Below are 20,928 nucleotides of genomic sequence, written 5' to 3' on the forward strand. Positions count from 1 at the left end.
TATTTTCTGTTTAGGTTAATAAAAAAGGAGTTTTTCCCCACCTTATAAACTATTTTGAGAAGATAATCATTAAACTAAAGCTTTGAGGCTGGCTGCCTGTAAGTATCATTGTTATGACTGTAACAGAATTGTTGAGAACAGTCATTTTATATCTTGAATTTAGCTGCTTGTGCTGGACACAGCAGTTTGATGATTCCTGAAAGATGCTCAGGAATCTGACTCCATGACCTGGTTCTTACACTGTTAGGTGGCTTTACCACAATATTATCCACTATGTTTTTGGCAGTGTGGAGAGTCGTGAAGGGGATGCCTCTACCAGCTCCATTTAAGCCATTTCAATCCTGAATCCCTTGGTTGTTGCATGTGTCCATGCTACTTGATGAAATTTTTAATACAGTACTGATGGAAGCAGAAAACATTAGCAAGTTTAGAAACGTTAAATCTTTAAAACTTGATAGGCTTTACCTTTAGATGCATAGGTTCAGATTCTTAATCAAAGTTAGGCATTAGTTGCATTCACAAACTGGCCAAGTTTAAACAAAGAAACTTTAATGTTTGACTTGTTTCATCTATGGGTGTAAGCACCTGTTATATCTTAGTGCTTCACTTAAGAATGTTTTTGTGATTATGTGAAAAATATAAACACACAAGCTTTCTCTGCACCATATCATTCCATATAGAGAAATGTGGTGTGCTTGATTTATTATTTAGAAGGGAAATATTGAAAAAAATATTAGGATTGTACCAGTCTACTTGAGGGGATCTTGTATGTTATTCTGAGTTACGTCTGCTTTCTAATTTATTTTCTATGAGGGAGGAATACCTAGGGTTGTTGGACATCTCTATGCATACACAGGGGAAAAAATGTGACTTTGAGAACATTGCACAACATGGATAGTAATAACAGTAAGTGAGCCTTGATATACTGAAGGATTGCAAAATTTCAAGCTGGAAATAATTTTCTTTATTTTTGCCAAGTTGTCTTTTTCATATCGGTTCCTTCATAAATGCAGTGACTCATAAATTCAGGCAATTTTTTACATAATGGCTTGTTATGTGTTCTTGGAGCTTGACCTCACTGAGTGTATAATATTAACCTTTTCGCTGCCCTGTGGTCTTTCTGTATGTTTCTAATATAAGTGAGCACACCAGGGCTGGATTAGTCCAAGATGTCTACTGAGGTGGAGTTCAAGCATTTGTCCCTCTGAAGATGCGAAACAGGGCCAGAAAGTTAAGGTGCTTCACTTGAAAGGATTTGTAGCTAAAGACTCCAATATGTTCTCAAGAAGATTTTAACTCTGGGGACCACTGAAGCTGCCAAAACTGTTGAAGGTTCCCTGGAGGTTGCAAATGTTAAGCCAGGATGTGGTATCCTTCCTAAAAAGTGTATGGCATGTCAGGGAGAGGTTAAGGGTTTGAGTAATTCCTTACTCAGGAATTGCTAGGTGAGGTTCTCTGGTGGGCAATATGCGAGATACCAGGCTGTGTGGTTGAAACAGTCCCTTCAGGAGTAAAATACTGGGAGCCATCACGTTACCAAAACACAGCAGAGCTCGGAGTTATACAGCTCCAATTTAGGTAACCAAAACTGTAGTAACTAAATTGTACCCCACTGAATTATGCTGATGTCTCTCTTTTTAATCTTCACCAGAGCATAGCAGCAGCCTGCAGGCCCAGACCCTGCTTCCTTTTTGGATGTTACTGAGAATTTCACAAGAGCTGGGTGGGTGGGTAGGTGGAGCTGCCCTTGTTAGCAGAAAGCAGAAAATCTTCTGTTTCCATTTGTCTGGGTCATAAATCAACCATTAAGGAGAGGTATTCAAAAGCTGAGAATATCTGGCTGCAGCAATTTTTATTTTTCAGAATTTATTTTTAGTCTGAGACTAAATGAAAACAGGATTTAAATTATTTTCTTGGAGGTGGATTTTCAATGGTTGATTTGGGCAAGGAGATTCCAGAATTTCAGTTCTGCCATTTGATTGTAGGTAATTCATGGAGTTGGAGGTTTGAGTTTGCGACTTTCTTCTCATGATTTAGAATGTTCGTACATTATATGTACTAACACTGCTGGTGCTTTGTTGCAGGAATGTTAAGAGAATACCATTTGAAATACTCTAGTCTTTAACAAAAAGGATAGGTGTTACATAATGTCCATGGAAATACTTCCTGAAAAGTCAAGTTTGGGTACTCCGATTACCACAAGTAGAAAGGATTCCCACTTCACAGTCACTTAACCAGTGATCTAGTGTCAGGTCCAATTGAAAAAGCTAAAAATGCTACAATGGAAGCAGGAGACACCTTGGTTTTCAAAAGATAAAGTGGGGCAGTTTCTACCCATGAGCAGCTGCCCTTTATGTTTTTCAAACAAATAAAAAATAAAACAGCCCTTCCCCCAGAATATCTAAATGATGTTAAGCTGCGATATGTTGTTACTCTCTATTGTTAAAAGGATGTCATGAATTTATGGAAAAATAGTGTCTGGATGAAGATAGAGCACATTTTGTGAATTTCTCAGAGGAGCTTTCAGAACTGTGCTCGGAAAACTGTCATTAAAATTTGATACAGATTTGAGTGAAAAAACCCACCCTGTTTTGTTATGGCAGACAGATAAAGGAGAAAAGTTCGGATGGAAATTCTCCAACCACCATGAGAGTTGACTCTTTTGGAGAGTTAGACCAATCACTTTCTGAAGGGCTGAGGTTTCTCTCCATACCTCAGAGGAACTGGAGTAGTTATGTGAGTAGAAAAACCTTTGCTATTCTGTTTGGCAGAAACTTCACAGCTACCAGTACAGGAGAGCATTCAGTAGCACTCAAATAGGCAATGAATATTCATAGATAATGAGCATTCATTACATTTCAATTTGTTTTGCTGGCCACCATGTCACTAAGACAATGGCATCATAGGGGAGAAGAATAACATTAGGATTAGAGAAATATTTGAGAGATACTGCACCGTACAGCACTGAAGATTTGCCAGACATTTTCCAACCTTCCAAAATGCACACACCAGCAGATGATAAAACATTTTATTATCTTAATATGACTAATATTATTTCTGAACAAATTCCTCTAATTTAGCTTTTTTATTATAGGATACCTTTATTATTGTTATGTTGAGAAAAGATGTATTTTCACTTCAGTCCCCTGCTGATTTGGGCAGAGTACAAAGGAAAAGGTTTTGTGAATCGTGGTTGGTAAATGAAAGCCAAATACTACCGATTTTTTTGAGAACTCATCTGGATGTTGTACAAGGTCATGATTACCAAGGAATGGTGTTCACAGCAATTTGCAGGTATCTGGATACCTCCAAATGTTTCATGTTAGGCATCTCAGTATTTAAATACCGCAAAGCAATTGGTGACTATGATAGGTCTGTGTTCTTGTGGAACTTATGTCTAAAGCTGTGCATCAGCTGAGTGCTAACAATCTCAGGATTAAATGCTTAGGTGACAGTTTTCCACCAAATTGGATTTTAAAATATTCTGGTTAGAAAAATTCACAGATAATGAACTTGTGATTCTTTTCTTCTCAGGCTGCACATCCTCTCACTGAACTGAGAGAAGACCAGTGTGAGCATTTAAGTCTCTCTCTTACTATCCATTGTGCCAAGGGTTTCCCCAAGAAAATGAGTATTTGACAAAGCTCCTCCATGTCTGAGGAAATGAGTTAAAAGCATAAACCTGGAAACTGATGCAGAAAATGGAACCACCAGAGTGGGATGTTTGGAGTGGTTATTCTAATCTGGGTTGCCATCTGAAAATTATTAACGTTAGTAGTAGAGAATAAAAATAAACTACTAATAATTGATACTGGAATGGAGACAGGCTTTGTGTTTGGCCCAAATCCAGAATACAAGATTTTCAGGAGTGTATGCCATTGCAAAAAGTGTGCTTTCATTAGGTCAGTAGTGCAACTTCATAAAGTGTTTTTTAAAATCTCAACCCAAACTGTTTGCTGAGCATAACCAGAAAGCTTTGTGTGTCACAATTAGTGCTTTCTGCTTCCCACCTTCATTCCAGGAGTTTATGGTTCTCTTTGTGACAAACCAAATCTTTAGTGTGAAAGTGACTGTAATATAAGCACTGCTGGTTTATGACCTCATTGAGCAAAATGAATAGGGTTAGGAAGTTTGTTAAAAAGATCAAGAATTTATGAAAAACTTGTCTGAAATTTAGCAGTTCAAATTTCTCAAGAGTAATTCAAATATTCAGATCTGCAAATTAAGGTACGCTGTGAGGTGCGTAACAAGATACTGTCCCTCATGAAGTGGATATTTAGGAGTTTCTGAACTTCTGATCCATTTTTCTGAGTCAAATGGTCACCCAAAACCATAGGTACCCAAAGCAATCTTTTCAGCAATTCTTGGACCTAAAGCCAAACCCTTGAAGCACCAAGGTGCCTAAAGCTGCAGGCAGGTATTTAGTGGGGTTTTTAAAACTCCGGCTACAGAATTTCAGTGCCTGTCTGCAGGTACCTTGAAAATTCCATTAGATGCATACTGGAACCAATTGATAGCTGGGTTCTTCCAAAACTCTGGTCCCAAATGCTGTGGGAGCCTGTGTGCTTTTTACTGTACTACTGCTAAAGTGTCTGCTAGCAACGAGAGTATAAGGAAATTCAAAATAAATTATGTTTGGTTAATACCATATATTATGGTTTTGTAGCATCTCTCTCAGAGGTTCTATATCTATCTCATGAAAAAGCAAAGTGTGTTTCCCGCAGAGGTCCCTTTTGGATTGTGAAATGCCAGCAGACGTGCTAGATCTCCCCTGCTGTTGGAGACTGAACAGGCAGCTTGTGTTGCTGTTCACTGAAAACCTGGCTTGCATATGGAATTCATAGGTTTGGTGTTACCTTATCCATACTGAGCGGGAAGGCCAGCACTTGGAGGTAAATTGCAGCCCTGACCGCAACGCTGCTCGTCTTTCCAGCTGCAGCTTTAGTTTGTGAGTTGGGGTTTGAGGTCACAGCGCTTTGCTGCGGTGCGTTCAGGTGAGAGCATTGCCCAACTTCCTGAGCTTTTTGAGGAGCTGAAGAGGGGGAAGGAGGATTTCTGACCAGTTTGGCTCTTTGAGGCACTGAAGGGTAAAGCAGCTCTGATTAGGGGCCCTTTGGGGAAAATTATCCCTTTCCTGGGATTGTGTTGCCTCCTTATTCAGCCCCGAGCCTGAGCAGAGGTGCCTGTTGGAAAGCCCAGAGTCAGGTGCCTGTTCAGTATCAGCTGCCAAATAGTTTTCATGGGGTTGTTTCTGGCACCTCCTACCTATGGTATCATTTTGCCGAGGTCCCTTGGTACTTTTGGGAGCCAGCGTGGAATTCCCAGGCCTCCAGGCTTCCAAAGGTGTCTGCCCGTCCCCCTTCACTGTATAGCAGAAAGAGGATCCTAATTTAGGCAGACTGACTCAGTCAGAGCTGGAGTCTGACTTCTTACGTGCTGCAATGCCTTTGGTAGGTGGTCTGAATATGGCCCTAAATAAATAAATAAAAACATAGCATGACTTTATCAGACACATTGAAAGAACAACTTCTCTAAGCTTTTGTAGGCTTGAGTCCAAAGTATTCACTCCTCAGATTTTCAGCGTGCTGGTTTTATGTGGTGTCATTGCTGGACAGATACTATGAACTATAAATATATTTTTATGCTTGTGTTTTTGCAAGTAAAGCCTAAATGGGTGGGAGGGGGTGCTTGACCCTGCATTCAGAGCAGCACAAAGAACAGAGGAAGAAACAGTCTGAAAGACACTGCACAGGAGAGACAAGGGGGTCTCAGTCTTTGCAACGCAATCAGGGCTGTGGCTTGAAATGCAGTTCAGGTTACGTTGCCTCCATTGCTGTCCCACTGCCATCACAAACATGGGCTGAATATTATGTTGCATTCCTGAATCAAACCTCTACAGCAGCAATAATGATAATGATAATACTAATACTACTACTAATAATAATAGCAGCAGCAGCATTGTGTTTTTTAATTTTTCTCATCCACCTTCTTCATCCCAGGTAGTCATAAGTCTGTAGTGTATTTCTGTCCAGGACAGCAATTTAGGTAAACCTTTTGATCACTGGGATGCTTTTCTTACAGAAGAACCAGATTCCCTACCCTTTCCCTTGGCCCAGGGCCTGGAAACCTGAGGCCATCCATTGGACCTTGGTGTCTCTGTTGGCAGCTCTGTGTAACCTGTCATGGAGACAGCCTGAGCACAATTTTTGCACATGATGAATATGGATCTTTGCTGCATCTGGCAGGCTGCAACAATGAATGCAGAAGACTGTCATTAATAGGCAATAAGAGCAGAAAGCAATGGGAATAAGCCTTTCTTTTACTAGGACTGAGTATTACTTTTTTGTTCTTGGCCTGTGACTAGATTGAGCTGCAAATAACAGCTACCAACTCTGTGCACGCATGTGTTTTGTTGTTGGCTGTTTTGATCTGAAATATTTAACCATGGTATCTTCAAAGTGCGATTGTGTCATACATTCTTGTACACTAATAGATTTCAAAGATGAAGAGCCTTGCTGCTCTATGTTTAGTCATGCCTTCATCTATAAATTTATGGCAGTATTATGGTTTAATGAATTGAACAAGTCCCAGAACAACAACAAAAAAGCTTTTTTGTTTGAATTTAGATATTGCATACTTTGTTCTTCAAATGAATAATAAAACCAATATGTTCCTGTAGTGGTAAACTTCAGGCTAACTTAATCTCACATTACTAATCAAGTACTCAAGGATATGTGTGTGCCCATATACATATGTGTGTGTGTGTGTGTGTGTGTGGTAAACAGCGCTTTTAGTCATGGTGCTAGACACAGGCTGAACATTCGTATTCCAATAGCAATAGGCAAACCTCTGAGAACAGATGGAGCAGAGTTCAGCACAAAGATTTAATCCTATCAGGATGATTCCTGTATGGCCATCTGGATAATCCGGCGCACAAATTCAGTGCCTGTTAAAAATACAACGGAGGCCAAGATTAGCGCCACACATTTTCCACTAGACTTGTTTGTATTTGACTTTATGATTCTCAGACTCCAGAAAATTGCATTAGAGAGCAGCTTGTGATTTGTGAGAGAAATCAGATGAGGAATAAGAACTCTTAGGGTACTTGAATTTCCCTTGAAGAAACTGGATTACAGTGACTCCCTGTCCCTGCCACAACTGCTTTGTGTTTCCACGCTGGTTTTTCTGCTTCTGAAAGATGGTTACTGCGAGCTCTCTGTTGTGGGCAGACTTTCTGAATTCTGCTGAACAAAGAGACTGCAGCTAAAAATTAATTTTGGTTGGGGCTCTTGCTTTTGTAGGGATAAAATAAATTCTTTGTTTGCTGTAGAATCCATATCAGGTGAACTTCTGATTGTTGCGCTATATGATATATATATAATATAGTGGAGGTTTTAACCAATTCAGGAGAAGTAGGGTTCTGTTTTTTTTCTTTGTGATAGTGCAAGATTACATAAAACTGTAATTGATACTGATGTTTAGTTTGGGGGAGTGAGAATTTAGATTGAGTTTGAACTAGGTGCATAGATACTGTACTGTTTAGATACAGTACCTATATATATCATTGGCCAAACCCGGCCAGTTTGGCTATAACATACAGCATACATCTGAACAAGAGGACTGGCTGCTCTTGTGCTCCAGATGCTCAGCTTTTCACACTTTGCAGGGATGGGATGCTGTGCTTTAGGAGCTTTTATCCAGTCTTACGCTCTGATTCTAGAGAAAATTGCTGTATTTACAGTTTTAAGGCACTGATAGAAAATGAAAGATAGAAAATGAGACCAGGGTGACAGTGAAAAAAAGCATGAATTTAAAAAGAGAACCCGCTGCCCTTCTGATAGGTTGGGATTCAGCAAAACAGTAAACCAGTGTTAACATTAAGCAAATGACTTGTTCCATCCTATGAAATGCTTTACTAATTCAGGATCTTAGTTAGCAGCACTGAAGGACCAATAAGTTAAAGTAAGTAGCTTTTGGGGTATGCAAGCTAGGCAGAGATGTTTGTTTTGACAAATTTTTAGGGTTGATTTATATTACACATTTTGGGCTTCCATTCGCAAGGTTGTCTTCATCCTCACACAGAAATTGCATCAGTGTGACTATTTTTAAACTTCAGTGCACTTAAACAGATGCAGTCTCCTTTCTGGACCTGCTTATTGTTTTTAAAATAGTCATATTGGCTTAGCTGGCTCCATAACTTCATCAGCGGAAGTTAAATCAGTAGGAAGCCATTGAAATTGAAATGTGGGAAGCATATAAGATTTTTTTGTTTTACTAAAAAAACTTTTAGACCCCACGTTCAGATAAACCAGTGCAATCCCGTGTGTATACCACACCGCAGTGCCCTGCATACCACTGCCTTTGGCTTCCCATCTTTCAGGAACACTCTTCCTGTGCCTTTGCAAGCGGCCCCATGGGGTGGAGGAAGGAGTGAAGAGATTGAGGTGCCATAATCTAGGGGTCCAAAGTAAAGCAGTTGTCTTTCTTGGGGTCAAAATGTGCCTGTGTATCCCTGAGGGAGGAGGGCGTGCTGCAACAGTCACTGATCTGGTGCTTGGGTCCAAGCAAACTTGTCCCCAGCTGCGGAGCTGGAAGCACTGCCACCTTATTGTGATGTTCTTGGATGTGCTGTTTCTCCTCCTGACCCAACGTGTATATATTCTATGTGCAACCAAGTTGCTTTGAGATAACAGAGACTGCATCAATGCTGGAGCAGAGTTTTAGTGCTGAGCATTGGTTTAGGCAGAGTCCTATGTTTGTCTGAGGCACCCACAACAGTTTCTTTATGTCTGACTCAAAATGAAAATCTTCCAACTTGGGGCAGAAATAATGAATGTAAAAATTATAGCTTAAAACCTGCTATAAATTTCCTTGAAATAAAATGCCAGAACGTATGTAAAAAAAATCACACTAAAATTGTTAGACTTCTTGAAAAAGTAAAAAAATATACAAAGTATGTATATATTTTTTCAATAATAATATATATTACTTATATATGTATTGTTTTGGCTGACCTAATATAGTGAAATAAACCAAATTTTTAAGTGTTTTTGCAACATTGCATTTTTCTTAAGTAATTTATTATTTGCCAAACGAACATGACAGATTTCTTTTGGAGGTCAACTTTTACCAGCTTGCTGTGAGATACTGAGGGCTCTTACTGTTTTATCAATTTTTGGAAAGCAGGAGGTGCCTCCTAAAGGAAAAAAAGCAAACAAGCCCAAACTCCCCACAACTTCTTCTGTGATGTGAAAGGGTTTAAAAGAATGAGTGAAAATGCATTTCTTGCAGTCATACACAGGTAATTAAATTGTTGGGTTTATGGAAATGTTTTAAGTAAAATACACAGCAGATTATTTTTTTGTAACACATTTCTCATTATTCTGGATTGCCTTCTTTTTCCATGCAATCATTTTTTCAGACAGTGATCAACAACTGAGAGCTTTGGAAATCATTAAGGGAAGAGAAATACAGAGAACTCCATGAAACGTAACTTTGCTAGCTGAGCCATCAGCAAGGCTAAAAGAGAAACACTGGATTAAGTATTGATTCTAAGCGGAATATTATCCCAAATAATTTGCATTTTCAATTCTCATTAATGGGAACTGAGCATCTAAAATGTTAGGCAGAAAACCACAGCCAATACCTTTAATTTCACTACTTGAACACAGAAACAAAGGCAACCTTCCCTCCCTTCCCCCAACCTGGAGGGATTGCACGGCATGTATATTTTTGGTTCAGTGATTTCACCCAGGGCAGATGTCATGAAGAACCCAGGAGGAGGTTGCCATTTTTGGATGGGTGCTGTAATATTTAAAGCTCACAAATGATAAGTCCCAAATATCAAGATGCTGTAAAGGAGAGAGCTAGGAAGGGGGAGCGGGGCATCACATCCTCATGCCTGTGTTGCATAAAACTGCATGAGTTATCTCTTTGAGAGGGAAACCTCTGTTACCCTGCTTCCTGCACAGCAGCTGCTTATTGTCAGGAGAGAATAGGAGAGAGTGCAGGCTGTGATATGAAAAAGGAAAGCAGGAAGATCATCACTTTACTAAGATAAACAGCAAATGCATTGTTTAGCTTAAGAGTAAAGATTTAATGCTCCAGTAAAATGTGTAAAAACTCTGCCACATTCCCTTTCCCTGAAGTGTCTGTGACTAACCCTTTAAGCTGGTCTTGTGGACTTTTCCCATCTAGGCTGGTTTCAGAAACTGCAGTTGCTTTCAGTTGCTTGTGCTGGATAAGGCTCTGGCAATGCTTCCACACACTAGACTGGGAATGGTGTCACTGCAAGGGGACACAACATGTTTGGGTTCACCCTTTCAGCACACTCAAAGTAGGTGAGCAAATGATAACAATTGCTGCTTCTTGGGAATGAGAATATTATTTTAGGGAAAAAAAAACCCCAAACCCTTGGATATTTGGTTTATTCACTCAAACTGGCAAATTTGGGAAAAATGATAATTTTCAGTTCTGAAAAAATTCACTCTCCCCCATGACAAAAATCAGTCTTTAAAGGTGCTTAATGTGGAACAAATAATGAATGAAATAACCCTTCCTCCCTGTATAACATCTCTAAATCTGTAATTCAAGAAGGGAAGAAACAATATTTTTCTCACCCTTTAAGGAGAAACATACCTTGCCAAACTTAAAATGGTGATCAAAAAGGCCTTGAGCATACCAGCAAGTGCTGCACACCTTTGGCTCTAGAGTTCTGTGGGAAAGGAATTTAGGCGCAGTCCATTCCTGGGCACTGTCTTCTTCAGCCATAAACTCTATGTGATTTCAATAGCTATGAGGTACCTGAGGAAAGATCTACACCAGATGATATAAACATGCTGTAGAAATCCTAGAGTTAGCATTGAGTTGCTGCTACGTTTGACTCTCTACACTGAGCAGATATAGCAGCTCAGTGCCTGAAACTGGCATATCAACATTAGTATGCTGGTTTTGCTGCTGCCAGTTCTTGTGTCAGGTTGAATGAGCTCAGCACTGCACAGGGTGGTCTGTATGTAACCAAAGTGTATTTTTGGAATGGGAAACCCCAGTTCCATATACACTAAATAGCTCTTGGCAGCGTTGTGCACTGGCCTGCCCTGCCCAAATATCTTTAAAAATCTAGTTCCTTCTGCAACTTCTTCAGATGGGTTTTTAAGCACTTACCGAAGTGGTTTGTTGAATCACATCTTCAATAAGTCATGGTTTTGAGTGCTTAACACTGATTTGTCTTGATATTCTGGAAATTGGTAGTTTGGCGAAAGCATTTAAAAGGTTGCAAGATCAGCCCCATAAGCTGTGGGTTAATCTGTGGCTCATTTATATATTTAGCCTGGAATTAGTTTTTACCCAAGAAAAAAAAAAGAAAATTAAGTTAAATTCTAGAGATCTTCAGTACTTCTTCTAAGGTGAGACATAAATCCCCTGCTCCTCTGAGCTCCCAGTTTTAACTGCCTTTATGCAACAATCCATGCATGTCACAATACTCTTAAAGAGAAGAAAAATAAAAGCATGTACCCCATCATTTAAACTCCTGTTGTGATGCAGCAACTGTTGTCTGAGCCTCATCTATGGAATAATGGAGGATGAAACCACGCTTCATGATAAAAACTGCAGGCGAGGTCATTCTTACAGTCACCAGCACAAACTGGATATTAATCATAGAGCAAATACGTTTCAGAAGCTAAATAAGAGCAGTCCCAGAGCCCTGCTGATAGCTGTGCATCCCACTAATTCACCTCAGTGAACATTTACCTCTAAGCTCAATTAACCCTTATGCCAAGGCCACCCATAAACTTTCTGGTAAATATGTTGTTTTTCCTCTGGCCTCTGTTTTTTGTCAGTGGAATAGATCATTTCTGTTGGAGGATAAAATGCTATCTCTGTTTATAAATGCAGGTCCCTAATTAAGAATATGAGATGTCTAGTGTGTGTTTGTGAGGGACTTGAATCAGTAGCTCATTGATTCTGTAGATTCATATGTTCGATGCTCCCGAGGGCATCTGCTATTTCTTATGTCTTCAGGTGCTATTTGAGGCAAACAGAAATGCTCAGGAGGCAGATGGATGGTGATGTGGGGGAGAGGGATTTCCTTGTGCAATTGCCTGTGCACAGAGCTAGCTGTTAAACATGTACAAGAAGCTATGAGGAGATATTTGCTGTTGTTTTATTATTATTGTTATTGTTATTAGTATTATTAGTACTGTTATTCTCCCTTCCAAGCATTGTTCAGAGGCATATTGGAAATGTGGTAATTAGGCCCTGACTGGTAGTGTAGTACTAGTGTCCTGAGCCAAAGTTCAACGCCCTGAAATGAAATTTAAACCAATTAATCTGTTAGATTTTTATCTCTTGTCCGTGTTTTCTCAGCAATTCCCTCAGCACGTGGCCTTTGATCAACTCTCATACAAAAGCTAAAATGTGTGCCTGCTGCTAGCAAGATGGGGCTGACATTAACATGGCACTCATAAAACAATCAGAGCACTGAAGCCCTCAAACAGACAGGGCATAGTAATATTTAATAAAAGCGCACACATAATCTTCAGAATTAGCATTTTGTGCCTTGCAGTACCTTTGGGAGAAGAGCTTTTATTTGTGGAGTGATCATTATTATAACAAAGAAGAGCTACCTAATAATTTCCACTTTAACTCTGCAATATGCCACGAGCATTTCTGAACCATTATGCTAAACTGTGGCGGGGTAATCATTTTATTGTCACAGTTTGAAGGAAGAAAAATCCCCTCTATATCAGTAGCTAGGGGAGTACGGGAACACAGGAACACACTGGCACGCACAGCACGCAAGCAAAAACTTTACCTTTTTGCTACCCATGTGCTGAAGTTTGTACCTACCATCCTTTGTATCGAGGGTGATCAGATTTTAACAACGTGTATCCTGAGAAAAGATGAAGATTTCAAAGAACATTGTTTCCCTTGAAAGTCGTTAATGGTTTTGCTCATAAATCCTTAAAATTTATTGATGGAGACCTTAGCTTTGAAAGCAAAATTCCTATTGGCCTTGATAAATTTGGGGTTGTAGTGCCTCTCTCTAACATCTGTTAACTCAAACCACAGGAATAGAGCAATGAAACATGTCAGATGTTAACACTGATTTGCCTTGATATTATGCAAAGAAGTAGAACAGCTCATTACAACTCATAACCATTAGGCCATTTCAGCAGGTTGAGGATGTAGCCACATCACCTTCAGCAAGGAGCTGCAAGGTCCATGCCTGCAGTTCTAGGGGTAATATTTAGTTTTCCCTCAGTCCAGTGACTGCTCTGAAAAGATGCAGCAAATGTAATGCTGTCGTGCCAATGAGCTGACCATTAGGCTACCAAACCATTTTGGTTCTGGTTGTAGTTGGCTGCCAGCAGTTCATTAACAGAAATGAAAATATTCGTATGCGTAAGAGTGTTTAATTATTCTTTTTTCTTATTATAATTCTTCTCTGGACTTAAAGTCTGTTCATGTTATCAATCATGTACACTTCATTGCCTTTATTGCAACTGGTCTAGAGTCCTTCACCACATTTTTTTATCAGCGAAGATTCATACTTCAGCTAAAATCTCTTTTTCTACAGAAAAACTTAGATTTTATGTAACTTTTTTTCTATTTGCTTTGAAAACACCATTTTAGAAATGATGCTCTGGTGTCACAGAAGAGCATGTGCAATGAAAATATTTTCAAACAAAATATTTTGTTTTTCTTGGAAATATTAATGTTATAGTTAATTCCAGATAAAAATTCTGGAACTTTGCATTCCGCAGAAAAATGCGGTGTATTTTTGTTTCTCTTGTGACCAAAACAAAATGTAGAAAAATCAAGGTCTTCAGTGAAAAGGTTATTCTGCCTAGCTCTGTTTTTCTAGGGTTGCACAGAAGTAAACACCTTCCAGACAGCACTTTGAAACTTGCCAAATGATTAACGGAAGAAGTATGAAGAGCTGAGGGCCTGAGCTGGCCAGACATTTGTACCAGGGGCATAAATAGAGCTGAGGTCATTGCCTTGCTCTCCTCCAAGTGTTACCTGTGGTGATGCTGGCAAATGGGACCCAATTCTTCCACGCTTCTTCCTTGTGCTCCAAGGAAAGTGCCTGGGAAGGACAAGGTTTTAGTAAGACCAAAGTCCCAAACGACACTGGCAGTTGCAAACATGTCATTATATAAACATGCTTTGTGCCTTCAAAAACAGGTAGCAGTCTGGATGCCTCCCTCACTACGTCTCTTTGGGCTTCCTTGGGATGCAGCCTTCAGTGTAGCCTCCCTTGTGGGGCAGCACTGCCCTGCAGCCCTTCCAGTCTTTACAGACACTTGCATTTTAGAACAAGTTGTGTGGGGAAAGTTGGGAAGTCCACTGGTCTTTGTGACTGTTTACAAGGGAAAATAATGCCCTGAAATCTTTTTGGAATGCACAGCACTTATGCTGCTTCTCAGTGCCTGCAAAGGATACCAACCTGCACTGCTTATTAAGCCACCAAGTCCTGGCTTTTTGGCCTCAGGTATGTCGGGAGTTTTGGTGAGGCACTGATTCAGCACAATAGCTACATATTTAATTAACAAAATTAATTTATTAAATTAATTCCTTGGCAAAATTAATGTATAACATTACACATGTGGGTGGTTTCATTGATTTTGTGGGCAAGAGTGTCCCAGTGAACAGCCACAGTTCAGCAGAAGGACCTGAGTTTCTGCTCAAACTCCCCCTGGCTGCCATGGGACTTGGCATTATTTGATACTGAGCACACACATGTATAGAACACGTGAAGCAGCACAGACAGCGCAGCACCTTGCACCCCTGAGTGCAATGTAGGTGCTGCAAAGAACATCATAATAGGAGATAATAGCTTACTCTTTACTGGGGACCTGTAACTGCAGAACAGTATCTTGCATTCATTGTTGAAGTTAATTGGATTTATAATTTTGAATCATAGAATCACTTAGGTTGGAAGAGACCTTTAAGATCAAGTCCAACCATTAACCCAGCACTGCCAAACCTACCAATAAACCATGTCCCTGAGTGCCACATCTACATGTCTTTTAAATATCCCCAGGGATGGTGACTCAACCACTTCCCTGGGCAGCCTGTTCCAATGCTTGACAACCCTTTCGGTGAAACCTGCATATGTTTTCTGTTAATGGCTTATAGTCTCAAACAGTTTTTATTCACTGGTATTTGGGAAAAAAAAAAGTTGCTTGTAGTCTTTGAGAAAAGTAGCTCGTTCTCTGACACATGGGAAACTGATTATCTTCAGGTTTTATTGTGGGGGGTATGTGTCCACAATCAACTGGAAATACTGGAAAGGGTGTAATTTGGAAGTGATTTTAATTTTTATTTGTGAAAAAGCTTGATTCTGTGAAATGGCTGGATGGCATTTTAAAAAGCTGCTTTCACTGTAAATCCCTTGCTATGGGCTCGCCTGAAAGGAAAGCATTTGGTTTTGGACTTTGCAATGGTTTTTATGCACAGTTTTATACAAGTAACTTGAATCCAAACTAAACATATTGAAGTTACTTCTGTGTGTGCGCTACATTTTCATGATGGTAATGTTAGGATGTTTCTTTTGTTAGCTCATGTAGAAGTTAATGCCTGTGCTCTGCCAAGTTTGGAGTAGGGTAATGATTTTTTTTTCTGCCTATGTGTGTTTGTGTTTTTCACTGGAGCTGGCATCCCCATCAGCTTAAGTAGTGGAAAAGTTTGTGCCTGACACTTGCAACCTTTAGTAGGTAGGGACAGGGTGTGTTTGCTCCTCATGCATGCCTTCCATCACTGGTAGTGAGAGTCTGTAGCAGTGCCTACAGAAACACTCACTGCTAAGGATGACTCAACAGCTCCCTTTCCAGCTCCCTCCTGCTTCCCAGCTCCACACCCACCCTGCCCAGAGGCTGGGAGGAAGGAGCTTCTCACCAGCCTCACCACTCTTGCAATTGGTTCCAACCCACCATAAGGTCACAAAATACTCACAGGGTCTATTTAGCGCTTTATGTCTGGAGCATTTTAAAGGCTTCTGTGAGTGAATTAATTTACTGTTAAAAGTAAATTAATTTACAATTAGAAGAATATAGGGCAGGGATATCATTAAGTAATTCACAGGTGCAAGGGTGTTGTCCTGGATGGTGTTAATGTAGGTGGCTTTCACACCCCTCTCCTCCTGGTAAATCCTTACCTGATGAAGTGCCTGAGTGCTCTCCCTTGAGTACATCATCAAACACTCGAAGTTACAAACCAAAGTAACAGCTCAACCAGCCTTTCAACCAAGTGGCAATTCACAGCCCATGCCAGCAACCCCAAAGAAAGAGGTATATATGCAGGTACACATATGCAGTTAATGAACTCCTGCTGATTGACATTGCAGAATCAGTGTGGGCAATGTCAGCCCTTCTTGGGTTTTCGGTGGAGGCAGCCTCTTCTCTCGGTTCATACCAAAAAAATCTTTCTTTCCAGCACTGAGATTGACTGGGAGAGTTTTGCCCTTCCTGAAAGAATCTTTTTTCATGGCCAATGAAATTGTTGAAGTACCTGCTTTACTTAAAATGTTATCTAATGGCAGTGGTGTCATATTTATACCTCATACTGTATTAGCACAGAGAACTTGGTGGCACTTGGGATGGAGTTGCGTCTTTACATTGATCTGTATGACTACCCTGAAACTCTACAGCTGAGAGTATGAAGGGATTTTTGTCTTGGTCAGTTTATAGTAATGTTATTCCCGTTGCTTCACCACAGTTAAATTCTGATGTACCCCAGTACTGCAGAGGAGGACAATCAATATGTGGATGTTTTTGTTGCCCTATCCCATCAATATGTGAAGTCAAGCGTGCTTCTGCTTAGATAGTCTTATACCAGAAGATCTTACACCAAGATTTGAGCTTATGACTTGAAACAGGTCTTGAGTTTTCAGCATCCCCTTGGGAAGCATTTAGTACATGTAGTACCAAGAAAGTGACTAGTAAAAGTGGGTACAGACTCTGTGATCATGGCACCTGCTTCTTAACTGTCTGGTTGATGCAACATAATTGGAATCACTCAATGGCAAGGTTGTGGGATTTGGTTTGGGTTTGTAGTAGCCAAAGCATTAAGCAGAGCAGGGTGGTTTAGTAGTAAAACAACCTGGATCTGATTGCAGAACAGTTAAAGAATTCCTGAGGGTTGCACACTTTTTTATTTAGTCAATATTTTCCATAATATTTATGGGATTTGAATGATGAATTTAGGTTATGATGGATAACAAAGCAAGCTCACCGAAGACTGATTTAACTCAGGAATTGCACTTTTCATGCAGAATAAAAATAGGGATTTGTCCTGATTTCCAGTTGGTTTCTGCCCATCATGCTGTGATTTTTTTTTTTTTTTTTGTAAATCTGGGCTTTAAAAAAGTTAATTTTTTCAATGCAGATAACAAAACCAAACAGAAATTAATTGAGAGAAAATACTTCCAAAGATACAGTTTGAGGTCATGCATGTGTACTAGAAAGAACGTGATTGCTGAAATCTTTGTGTTAGTAAGGGGGGGAAATGAAAGCTCCTTTTATTTTATTTTTTCTCTAGCCTTCTGTCATTAAAATCTGGTTCTAACAGCAGAATACTTCTCTTTTTCATGTGTGTTGAAAAGCAGCTACACCATGTATCAAAGCCATCAGTCCAAGTGAAGGATGGACTACAGGAGGTGCCACTGTCATCATCATAGGAGACAATTTCTTTGATGGGTTACAGGTCATATTCGGCACCATGCTGGTTTGGAGTGAGGTAGGTGTTGTCTGAACGGTAATGTCTAATAGCTTTGTCTAGCTTACAGCTAGCCTGTCCTTTTTTATGCCACATGCTAAATCAGCAGCAAATGTTGAGATGTGAATCCTTTCCTCATTCAGTTTTATGAAAATAATTAGTCAAATTTACCTGTGGCAGAAATCCATTATAAGCCAGGGGATTTGCATCTCCTCTCGCTGCCCCTGAATTTAGCTCAGTGTCTTTTATTCCAAGAAATGGGAAGGATAAATGCCTGTGTGAATAATTCTGCATTTAGCACAATAGCTAAGGGCCCACAGGAAACAAACGTTTAGGTGATCCTGCTTTCCAGGGAAACTGGCTGCTTGTAGCTGCACCTCAGTGAGGTGGAGATTGCAGAAATTCAGTGCTTATAAATAGCATATCCTTAAAGTGCAGGTGCTTGGTGTAAGCATCATTTTCATAATAGCAACCGAATACACAGTGTTGTATCCACAGTGGAAAGTATAGGTTCATCGTACCTAGTGGGGTCCTCTAGTTTCACAGTGTCCCCTTTTTTGATTCTTAGCCATTTTTTGCGGTACCTCTTCCTCCCAGTTTCTTAAATCCTTTCTTCTCCAGACACATAAATAAATGTGGAGTCTGATATTCCCCAAAAGCCTGTAGAAAGCAGCATCTGAACAGCCACTTCCAGTGTTCAGGGCCATAGAAGTCAGGGCAGAGTTCCCACTGGCTTCACTGGCACAGGAAGGCAGCTCCAGGGAAAGGTTCATGTTTTGCATTTATGGCTTTCCAAAAGTATTTTTGAGGTTTTATAACAAATTGTTATTTTCATTATTTCAATACTCAAACACACTAACAGACAAAATAGTATCTCTGAAGTAGCTGTACAATGCTTACCTTACATAAGGATCATCTGATGCTTTACATTATATCCTGTAAATATTAAATCAACAATCTAGATTAATTCATATCCAGCACATTCCCCCTACTGATTCCATTGCACATACGGCAGCATTTTTTCCATATGAAGAGTATTCTCTTAACATCCTTCATGGGCTTCACTGTTCTCTCTTTCTTCCCCCTCCCTCTCTTTCTCCCTCTCCCTTTCTCATCCTTCCACTTGAGGACAAGTGTGGATGAAAGGGCATTCCGGAAAAGGAGATATATTAAATGAGCCCTATTCTGAAGCCCTTATGTGATCATGAAAGTGCCCCCTGGGTCCAGTGTAAGCATTTTGTGTGGTAGGATTAAAGCCATTATGGCTACAGACATTTAACAGGGAAAAGTGAAGAGGCTGGGAGGAAAATGCTCTGATTTTGGCACTGCAGACTTGGATCTTTCATTATAAATTTTTATTCTATTTATCGGTGGAGGCCATTAATTGGCAATTTCTAATCTCAGGAGAGTGAGTGGTGGTCAAAATGTTGCTGGTGGTTGCAAGGCCTTGTCATAAAATGAATAGTGTTAGAGGGGGTCCAACCCAAAGCCAGTCTGTTTGTTGTGAATGCTGTAACGTTCACAGTTGCAAGTCGGCTTTGGGTGAGAGCTGTTTCACTATCTTTCACTTACAGAATTGCTTCTCAGTTTCATAACCTATGAGAGAAATAGAAAATCCTATGGGGGAAAAAAAAATCTTTCGAAAAGAAGCAGACAAACGTGCAAAAATGCATGAGCTGTCTGAGTGATCCCTAAATAATAGTGATCTATAAATAATTCAGATTGCACATACTAGCCACCTATGAAGTACAAAATGAGTTCTTTCATTTGCCTTTCCACTTCTAAAAATGTTTGGTGCATTTTCAGTCCCCAGGAAGAATATTTCTGTTTTACTTTAGTAGAGTGTAGACTTGAACTGCTGATCTGAATTTCAGGACCATTTCAAACCTGAGGCAGCTTCATCCCGAGTAGCCAGTCAGGCCCAGTTTTGAGTGAACCTGGCCAGGTTATTTTGTCATTGAATTCAAGAAGAATTCTCAAGTTCATCCTGTTGTTTCATGGATCCAAACGCAACATGATTTTAACTAAGCTGCAGGAAAGCTAAAGAAAAAGAGTGAATCTTGCAGTGTTTCCACATGGATTTTTCTAGCTTCACTTTCAGTTATAATTGCAGGTGGTTTGGGGGATGAAGTCTAATATTTAAATTAAGCATCATTTTGCCAGAGGCTTTGCATGGGACCTTGGGCAAATCACATAATCTGCTTAAAGTTCAATTCCCTTTCTCTGACATAGTAATAAGATTAGTCACCTTCTTTGGAAAGGTGCTGTGAAGATAATTATCATAAAGTTTTTATATTACTCAGACTTTGTTGCAGTGAAATCCATGTAAATACCCAAGATGCATGGAAACTTAAAATATAAATCCTACAATGGTTCAGAAGCAAAGTTTAAAGCCAAAAAAATATTCATTTTAAGAGTGAATTTGTTTCTGTCAAGCAGCGAATGTTATAAATAATTTGAAATGTAAATAATATATTTTTAATTTATTTTACATGTATTCAAGTTTTGTAATTGAAATATTTATATGCTTGAAATGGAGTTGACTGTGTTAAAAAAAGGAGGTTTAAAATGGTTTCTGAAACACATATTTATTATTCAAATATATATTTTAGCTGTAAACACTCTAACATAATTGCAACCTTTCTCAGCCAGGGAGAACTAAATAAAAACTTAATTTGTCACATTAATTTTGTGAAGAAATGCAGATACCCTAAGCCAGTAAATTCAATTAATCCTTAACTCCCATATTACTTTATAAAAATGACTTTGAGAGCCCTCAATATTTTTAGAGTACAGGAAAATGGGCCATCTAATGCCTTTTTTTCAAGGGACTTTCATAACTGCCCAACAAATGGCATTGGTATATCATGTACGCATGCTCAATCTGGACAGGCCACTCCCAGCAAATAGTCTGTTTGCCAGATAGACTCTGCTTGTCTGTTTGTCCAGTCCACAGACACAGAGAGTTGTTATTTGCAGGTTTTTACCCAGTGTTCTGTGTCTGTGTGTTGTTGCTAATGGTACAAATTGGAGATGAAGATAAAAATCCCCTGTTGTTTGTCTCACTTATTGGGGGGCTGAAACTCCAAGAGTCAAGTTTCAGGGCAAATACATGATTGTGAAGACAAAATTAGTTTCTTATAAATATTCCATGATATTTGCTTAAAATGAACTATTTCTTCAAACATTTTCCTGCCAAGAACATTC

The 20,928-nt window shown here is 39.6% G+C and overlaps 1 protein-coding gene across 8 annotated transcripts in view; it reads left to right on the top strand.

Annotated features, from left to right (window-relative positions):
- The window catches only part of EBF1 (EBF transcription factor 1), a 278,437-nt gene that overhangs the window by 186,467 nt on the left and 71,042 nt on the right, over positions 1 to 20,928 (top strand). For 4 of the 8 annotated variants that reach the window (XM_061456792.1, XM_061456797.1, XM_061456794.1 and 1 more), the window contains exon 9: positions 17,609 to 17,742. In XM_061456792.1, the coding sequence (XP_061312776.1) occupies positions 17,609 to 17,742 (134 nt within the window). The remainder of the gene's footprint in view (positions 1 to 17,608; positions 17,743 to 20,928) is intronic. The other 4 variants (XM_061456793.1, XM_061456798.1, XM_061456795.1 and 1 more) reach the window with 1 other exon arrangement.

Source organism: Pezoporus flaviventris, unplaced genomic scaffold (genome assembly GCF_033815535.1).
Source record: "Pezoporus flaviventris isolate CSIRO_AGI_PZ_B2104156 unplaced genomic scaffold, CSIRO_AGI_Pfla_v1 ptg000023l, whole genome shotgun sequence".
NCBI classification, from domain to species: Eukaryota; Metazoa; Chordata; class Aves; order Psittaciformes; family Psittacidae; genus Pezoporus; species Pezoporus flaviventris.